Source organism: Corvus kubaryi, unplaced genomic scaffold (genome assembly GCF_017639235.1).
Source record: "Corvus kubaryi isolate FWS band 111438036 unplaced genomic scaffold, C.kubaryi_AGA036_p1.0 134, whole genome shotgun sequence".
NCBI classification, from domain to species: Eukaryota; Metazoa; Chordata; class Aves; order Passeriformes; family Corvidae; genus Corvus; species Corvus kubaryi.
The window spans coordinates 7,322,045-7,330,263 of record NW_024580668.1 but is presented as its reverse complement, the minus strand read 5'-3'; the positions used below and the strand labels follow the sequence as shown (position 1 = coordinate 7,330,263).

General features: G+C 65.1%; 2 protein-coding genes across 2 annotated transcripts in view; both read right to left on the bottom strand.

Moving 5' to 3' along the window:
• SRXN1 (sulfiredoxin 1) overlaps nt 1–1,002 on the bottom strand; it is a 1,617-nt gene extending 615 nt beyond the window's left edge. The window contains exons 1-2 of the mRNA XM_042048295.1: nt 527–1,002; nt 1–358 (exon numbers count right to left, since the gene is read on the bottom strand). The exon at nt 1–358 is cut by the window's left edge and continues 615 nt beyond it. Of these exons, the coding sequence (XP_041904229.1) occupies nt 155–358; nt 527–988 (666 nt within the window). The 5' untranslated portion in view covers nt 989–1,002 and the 3' untranslated portion in view covers nt 1–154. The remainder of the gene's footprint in view (nt 359–526) is intronic.
• Nucleotides 1,003–2,187: 1,185 nt separating this feature from the next.
• On the bottom strand, nt 2,188–7,231 carry SCRT2 (scratch family transcriptional repressor 2). Its single transcript, XM_042048227.1, has 2 exons — nt 7,017–7,231; nt 2,188–4,926 (listed from the first exon to the last, which is right to left on the bottom strand). Exons 1-2 carry the CDS (start codon nt 7,138–7,140, stop codon nt 4,220–4,222), a joined length of 831 nt encoding a protein of 276 aa, XP_041904161.1. The 5' UTR covers nt 7,141–7,231; the 3' UTR covers nt 2,188–4,219.
• Between the last annotated feature and the right edge of the window lie 988 nt (nt 7,232–8,219).

Genomic DNA, 8,219 nt, shown 5'->3' with positions numbered 1-8,219 from the left:
GACTCTCCAAGGCTGGGGGACCCTGACCCATCCCGGCTGGAGGGACCTTGGGGACTCCCCAGGGCTGGGGACCCCGACCACATCTTCACCAGGCGCTCACGGGTCAGAACCAACAGAGACAGAGCGGGCTGCTGGGCATCCTCGGGGTGCTGGGCTAGCGCAGGTGGGGCGTGGAGGAGCCGAGGTAGGTACGGAGGTCGCTGAGGGTGGAGGGGATGATCTTGGCGGGGATGGTCTCTCGGCGGAGTGCCTGGTGGGCAGCGAAGCGGTGGCAGCCCCCGAAGGAGTAGAAGTAATCGCCACCCTCACTGCCTTTGATCCAGAGCACGTCGATGGGGGGCACCCGCTCGGGATCCTCCTGGGAAGGGGGAGAGACATCCAAGAGCAACACGCCCCGGCACTCCCAACCTGTCCTGACACCCCCCGACCTGACTGTGCCAGGGCTTGGGTACTGTCAACTTCCCCGGCAGTGCCTTCTGAGTGGGTGCAGGAGGGGCTGCCTCTGCATCCCGGGGGCTGCGCTCACCTGCAGGGTCTCCATCAGGCTCTGCACCTTTCCGGGCTCCAGCTCTGCCGGGATGGGCCGGATGAGGACACGCATGGGCACGTTGTGCACGGCCGAGATGTGCTGTGTATGGATGCTTCTGCCTTCGGCCTCAGCCATGGCTGTGGCTGCCGGCCGGCCTTGGCCTTCCTCTGTCCTGCTCAGCCGAGCCCTCCGCTCTGCCCCGAGCAGTGCAGCGCCCAGCCGGGCCCCTCTGCTTCCTCCTGGCCCAGACATCGTCATCGTCACTGCCGCCGCCCCACGGTTTTGCAGAGTCACAGTGAAGGGGCAGGACAGACTTCCGGCCCGGGTGCCAGAGCCGGCTGGCCCGCTGCCCGCTCCGGAGAGCCTGCGGTCAGGGCTGCCCTCAGCTCCTCTTTCCCTTGGGACACCCACGGGCACGCGGCAGCTGAGCCCCCCACCCTGTGTGCTGGGGATCCCCATCCTGTCCCCGGGAGTCTCTGGTCCCACCTGGCCGTGCCTGGGCACTAAGGATCATCCTGCAGCTGACTGTTGGGATACGCCCACCACCTGCCTGGCTGTACCAGGAACTCGTCCCCAACCCAGAACCCTGCTGCGCTGACACCTATGGGGTCCACGGCAAGGAAGATGAGGCATGAAACAACTCCAGAGCTGAGCAGTGTTGCCAGGATGCTCGGCAGCTGGACAGGCACCGAAGAACTTCAGCCCTGAGCCTTTCTAGGTCATTTCTTCAGACCAGTGTTCCAAGTGGGGAGAGGCTCCCCAAAAGAACCGGGTTTCCCACCCCTCTGGCTGCTGCAACCGGGGCACCCTGGATCCGCAGCAGGAACATGATGACAGTGGATGGCTGCTCCCAGTGCCCTCACCCTGGCTCCCTGGTGTCATGGAGGGTCCCCAGCCCCAGAGCTGACTCAGAAGTGTGCCAGTGATGGTCAGAGATGGGTTGGTGAGGCTCTGGAATTAGTCTTTTGCTAGGTGAATCTGGTGATGACTTTGCGGGTGAAAGATTGCACTGATGTCACTGGGAGCTCAGGGCTCAGCTAGGTCTTTGCTGACAAGCTGGATGCTAAAAATAATTTGCCTTCCCTCATTGGCACCCACGTGTGGGAAACGATGAGGAGAGAGGGGTGGGGAGTGGCAATGCCTGTCTGCCCCTGGGAGCAGGGGCTCTGCTGGGTTGTTACCACCGGCGAGTTGAAATAAAATTTGCTCGCCATCCAGCGCAGCAGCGCCCCAGGGGTATGTGAGCATTGCCGGCGCTCTCCCCCGGGCTGCCCGCCGGGCTCTGCGCCCGCTGCCGGGATTTCACACGCCGCTTTACTTCCAGGTCAGCGCTCTGCCGTGCTCACAGCCCCCGGCGCTCTCACGAGCAGGGTGGCATCGTAACCCCTCCTTGTAACAGCAGGGGTTGGTCTGGCTGCTGCCCACTGGCTGCGGGGCTGGCAGGGCCACCTGGGCAGCGTGGAATGGATGCTCCGGCCGCCTCAGCCACCCGCTCCCAGAGGGCTGCCAGGACATTGCCCCTCTGTTTGGGGCAGTTCTCTCCACGATGCTCCAGCCCAGGAGTGGGCGTGGGCACAGGGCACCGTGGGATGGGCAGGCTGGCAGCTCGCGTGCCACCACCCGCCACCTTGCCGACACAAATCCCTCAAGACACATGGTTAGTGGCAGAAATCCCTTTTATATCCCTGAATTGCGTTACAAGTAATACTGCGGGTGGCCGGATCTCAGTAGACTTGTCATACTGGGGCTGGCGAGTAAAAAACCTGGCAGAAAAAATCTATCATGCACGGAAAATTATTGCTGTAGTATCTGCTATTTACAGGAGAGAGGGGCAGCGGCGCAGTGCTCCAAGCCTGCCGGCCTCAGGACACCGTGCTCCGCGGAACGGCGCCGGCATCGTGGAAAAAACCCGGTAGGGTGCCCGCGTGGCCAGGGCGATGCTCATCCCCTCTGTGGGGTGCGGACGTGTGGTCACCGTGCCATGGCAGCGAGGACCATGACAGGGACATCCCCACTAAACCCGTGACCAACACAGGCACCGAGGCAGCGGGAGGAAGACGGTGCAGGGAGGAAGACGGCGCAGGAAGACGGTGTGGGGGTGCGCGCGAGTGCGGCCCCGGGGGTGCCGGGCTGAGTCCCGAAGTGTTGGGGACCGGCACAGGGTGACGGGGCTGTGGCAGCTCGCGGCCCGAGGTAGGAAGCGGAGGCGTGGGTCGGGCCCCGCTCCGGAATGCCGTGCGCGGCGCTTGCTCCGGGGCCGGTGCGGGGGCGCTCCGCCGGGAGGTTGCATAGAGTGGCTGGTTTGTCCGCACTGGGCTGGCGCGGGGCACGGAGCAAAGCAGGAGCCCGTGGCAGCAAGGAAGACAAAGAAGAAGGGCTTTGCCTTTGGGGGAGGCTTGCAGGACATGGAGCCTGGGCTGCCGGGCCAGCTCGTGCCCTCCTGCCTCCGTGCCCGCCACACAGTCCGCTCTCGGGGTCCCGTCCCCGTCCGTGTCACCGTGGCTGTGTCCTGGGCACGGCAGCTCTGCTGCAGCTCTGCCACCTCCTGCGAGCCAGCGCTGGCATGGCCCGGCCAGTCTTGACAAATAAATAGTGAAAAGCGTAAGTAATAAATAATATAAATAAGAACATTTAAATAGACTCACCCAAACTTTACAGCTACTCTGACCCCCTCCTCCTGAGTGCAGGTGGGGGGCAATGGCGAGGGAGCCGGGAGCCGGCTGGAGAAGGGGCTGGGGATACACGGGGGGTGGTTGGGGGGTTCAGGTGCTGCCTGCCCCAGGGTTGGGTCTCCAGCCCAGCTGCCAGCCCAGCCATTCACATGGGGAGGGGGGCTGCACCTGCCTGGGGGGCTATTCCCCATCACCGTGGCAGGGGCCAGTTGTGCCTGGCCAAGCCGGGAGCTGGGAGCTGATGGAGGATGTGTCCTGTGGATCTCTGCTGGAAGCCCCTCGCTTTTCCCTTGGCTCTTCCCCTGACTCCAGAGCTGCATATCTGCAGGGCCAGGGTGAACACTGTGCCACGGGGCAGAGGGGCAGCAGGGGGCCCTGGGTGGTGGGATGCAGGGACCCCAGGCTCCAAGGGTGACTGGCAGCCCTGCCCTCCGTCAGCCTCAGTAGCCGTCAGTCCTGCCGAACCAGCAGTAGCACCAGCCCATGGTCCCATCAGGATTAGGGTCAAGGGGAGGGTTTGCTCCTAGTGGGGAGCAGAAAAGTGTCTTTTCTCCCCCGGGATCCCCCGGGAAGAGAAGCAGCAGCTCTAAATAAATAATAGTAATAAATTAAATAAATAGAGGTGAAAGTCACGAGCTAGGGGAGGAAAGTCTCTCCTGGGTCTGGAAGAGGTCCCCAGGTGAGTCCCCCGCAGAGAGACCTGCCTGGCTGCGGGGTGTCTCTGGGACCAGGGGAAAGGAACTGGGTCCCACTGTGGGGGACCCCCTTCCCAGGGAGCAGATGGGGAGTGAGTCTGTGGGGATGTGTCCTCCAGCCTCAGCACAGCAACAAACCAGCTGGCTGCAGCTGCAGGAGCGCTAGCACAGGGACTAGGACCAGGATGGGATGGGGATGGGGGTGGGGACAGGGTGGGATGTGTAGGGGAATGGGAATGGGCATGGGATGAGATGGGGACGGGGATGGGGATTGGATAGAAGGATGAGGTTGGGAATGGGGATGTGCCACAGGGGTTGGGGGGCTAGTTCCCTATTGCACAGCTGTGTTCGGAGCCCTTGAAGCAGGCGGACTCGTAGTGCTTGTTGAGGTACGACTTGAGGGCGAAGGTCTTCTCGCACTGCTTGCACTTGTAGTGCTTGAAGGCGGAGTGGGTCTGCATGTGGGCGCGCAGGTTGGAGCGGTCGGCGAAGGCTTTCCCGCAGTGGGAGCAGCCGAACGGCTTCTCCCCGGTGTGGGACCGCATGTGGCCCTGCAGCAGCCAGGGCCGGCTGAAGGCTTTGCCGCACACGTCGCACTTGTGCTTGAGGTTGTGGGTGAGGACGTGCATGGCCAGGGCGGGCATGGAGACGTACGCCTTCCCGCAGGTGGGGCATTTCCTCGCCATCTTGCTGTCCAGGCTGCGGTGGGTCTGCTTGTGCCGGCTGAGGTTGGAGGAGGTGGCGTAGGTCTTACCGCACTCGGGGCAGGAGTGGCGGTGGCTGCCACGGCGCTGGCTCTCGCTGCGCCGGCGCGACCGCCCGTCCGTGATGAAGAAGGCATCCATGGAGTAGCTGTCTGTCACTGCCGCCTCCCCATTGAAGTAGCGGGCGGAAAAGCTGGACTGGGGGCTCTCGGGATCACTGTACTCCTCGTGGCCGGGTGCGTAGGCTGGGTCTGGTGGTGGTGGTGGCAGACCTTGCTTCTTGTCAGTGTTATAGCCGGCTGGCGCCAGGCAGTGCTGGAGGTACCCTGTGGGGACAACACAGTGGGGTCATTGTCCCTTCAGAGCAACTTTACCAGGGACAGGAAAAGCCACGAGCCAAAATTGCTCATAGGAGGTGCAGAACCAGGGTTGTCCCCCTCAAACTGGTTCCTGTCCCCACTGAGCCACTGAGCACCAGAGCTGCCTTGCCCTGCTCTAGCTCCTGTCTGCATCTGTTGGCAGGATGGATCCCATCCCGCAGGGCTGCCCGGGATGGGAACTGGGGCTGGAGCTGCAGAACGTCCAGCTGCGCTTGCCCCGGCTTCAGGCAGCCCCTGGGGGCCATTAGCCGCCAGACAGCTGTCGGTGCCGGGAGCTCATTGTTCACCGGGGCCATACCGGTAATGAGCTATGCTCCGTGGGCAGCCGGGATGAGCGGGATGAGGCTGCCCCAGGTTCCCCTTCCTCAGCAAAGGGGCTGGGAAAGCCCCCCACCTCTCTGCTGTCCCCACAGGGGCTATTCCTGGAAATGGGACAGTGGCAGGAGGGCAACAGCACCAGGTAGCTGGCCTCCTGCCAAAGTGAGTACCTACAGCCCCCCAGATGTGGAGCCAGGCTCGGGTACCACTCCACTGGTGTCACACACATGACATTGGTGCAAGTCCGCTCATGACCCTGCTTCATATGCGGGACTCCCATCCTGTGTCAGAGTGGGCACTGCGTTGGCATCATGGTCCCTCTGTGCTGTCACACAAAGGTCACTGCAGGAGCAGCAGTGCAGCCCCCTTCCCACTGGGCCAGCAATCCTGGGGACATGCTGGCACCCAAGACCCCCAAACTGGTCCCAGCAATCCCCTGCCTTGTGAACACTGGTCCTTGCAAGCTGCTTCAGAGGCCTCATCCCCACTGATGGTGACAGAGGGGCTGGCCCCCGCCTGGGGTCAGTGTCCCACCCCACTGCAGCTGCGGCCGAGCATCCCCTAAATCCACACCCCGCGGCAGCACCCACAGGACCCCTTGGCAAGCAACTGCTGCCGTTTGTCCCGTGGCGGCCAGGGATGCCCACGGTGGGGAGGGGGTTGCATGGCGGGGGCAGAGCCGGGCCCCCCCGTCCCCCGCGCCGTGCTGACAGCGCGGGCTGTGCAGAAAGCGCTCTGCTCAGCAATTTCTCACGCTGCCTCCGAGCATGCAGCAAGGTTATTTCCAGGAGAGCAGCGTCGGCAGCTTCTGCCCAGCTGCAGCACATCCCTCCCCCACCGGCTCTTGGTTGATGGGGGGGGAGCAGAGGACCCCCAGGCCAGACGGGCTTTGCACCCCGGCCCCTGGCAGGGAAAGCCTACCAAGGGCTGGGGAGCACTAGAAAAGCGGGGACAAGCACCGCAGCGGCTGGACGATGTTAGCTTGTGCATGGCTGGATCAGGCCCATTCCCGCATCCATCTCCGTCTCCCAATCCACGAGCAGCCAGGAGTCCCCAGCCTATGCAACAGACCCCCCCAATCCATGACCAGCCCCTCTTTCTGAGCAGGTGCCTGGGCTGCCCCGTTGGGGGGCTGTGCCAAGCTCCGGGAACTCCGAGCCCACCCCAGTGTTCCCCCGCAGGACGGGATTCCAAGGACCGCGTCCACCCCCAGTCCAGCCCTTTGCACATCTCCCGCTGCTGGGGGTACCCCCTATTCTCCCCTCTGCCCCGCTCCCCGTGCCCCGGAGGGCGCCGGCCTCCCCCGCGCTCCCAGGGGGGCTCGGGGCACCGCTGCGAACAATGAAACCCGCCGGCACGGCGAGGCTGCCGCCCCCCGCCGCCCCCCAGACCGGTTGCTTCGTACCCCCCAAGCTGTCGTGGGAAGGAGCCCACCTCGGTGCCCCATGGGCGGGGGACACTCGGGGCTGCCCACGGGGCTGACGCTGTCACGCAGGAGATGTTTCCCCAAGGACCAACTTCGGCAGCGGCCGGTGGCCCCGGAGAGGGGGACAAGACGACGACGAGGGATGACATACCCCACCCCGCACCCCTCGCCCGCCGCGGGACACAACGCGGGGACCCCCGCCCCGTCCTGCCCCGCGTTCCCCCGGTGCCCCGCCGGGCGCAGAGACAATAGCGGAGGGGGGGCCCCTCCGGACCCCCGGCCCCGCACTCACCATCGCCGGCGGCGGGGCCGGGCAGCGTGTAGGGGGGCTCCAGCGGGGCGTAGGGGGGCGCGGGGGCCCCGGCGGCCGGGAACGCCTCCGCTTTCAGCTTCTTCACCAGGAAGGAGCGGGGCATGGCGGGGCCGGGCAGCGCTGGACACCTCCGGTACCGGCACCGCCACCGGCCCCGGTCCCCGCACCGGCCCCGGCCCCCCCCCGCCCCGGCCCCGGCGCTCGGCCCCGGCGGTGCGCACGGAGAGGCGCGGGGAGGCGAGTGCGAGGGGCGGAGAGGCGGCAGGGCGGCGAGGAGGAGGAGGAGGAGGAGGAGGAGGAGGAGGAGGAGGAGGAGGAAGAGAAGGAGGAGGGGAAGAGGGGGAGGAGGAGGAAGGCAGGCGGTCGGGGGGGGGGAGGGGGCCGCTTCGCCCAGCCGCGCCCGGAGCCCCCCCCAGAGCCCCCCGAGCCGCCGGCAGCGCGGGGTGCCCCGGGCATCACGACACTGTGGGGTCCCTGGTCCCTCCCCCTGGTTCCTCCCCCCACCCCGGCCACGGACAATGGGGACACAGGGGGACGGGGGGAGGACGGGGGGGGAGGGGGGGGCACATGCCTCTGCCTCCCACCGCCTTTGTCTCCCTGCCGCCAGTCCCCGGGGCCAGGGAAGGATGGGTCTGCCGGGCGGGAGTCTTCATCCCCATCCCTGTCCCCATCCCCATCCCTGTCCCCCGTCCCCATTCCTGTCCCCTGTCCCTTGTCTCCGTCCCTGTTCCTGCTTCTTGTCCCTTTCTCCTCTCCTTGTCCTTGCTCCGTGTTCCCATCCCTGTTCCCTGTTCCCATTCCCACCCATCTTCCCTGTTCTCATCTCTGTCCACAGTCCCTTTCCACTGTCCCCTTTCTCTTTCCCTTCTCCCTTCTCCTGTACCTTTTTCTCTGTCCTCAACCCTTTTCCCTCTTCCCTGCCCTCATCTCTGTCCCACCTCTGTCTTGTCCCCATCCCTGCTCACTGTTCTCATCCCTCTTTTCCCACCTTCTCTCCCTTTCCCATGTCCCTGTCCCACTCCCAGTCCCCAGGAAACACAGTGACCTTTGGAGCCACAACAATAGCCAGACTCGTGGCAGTTCATTGTTCCCTGCCAGAGCCCCCACTCTCACTCCCCCCTCGTCTCACTGGAGCCCCCCCTCCCACTCCCACTCCCCCCCCTCCTCTCTGCGCTCCGCTGC

What these genes read in the sequence shown, in the direction of transcription:
- SCRT2 (XM_042048227.1), bottom strand. Translation starts at nt 7,140, where the DNA reads ATGCCCCGCTCCTTCCTGGTGAAGAAGCTGAAAGCGGAGGCGTTCCCG. An exon ending in CGGCCCCGCCGCCGGCGATG is followed by an intron (nt 4,927 to 7,016) that starts GTGAGTGCGGGG and finishes TTGTCCCCACAG; the next exon opens with GGTACCTCCAGCACTGCCTG.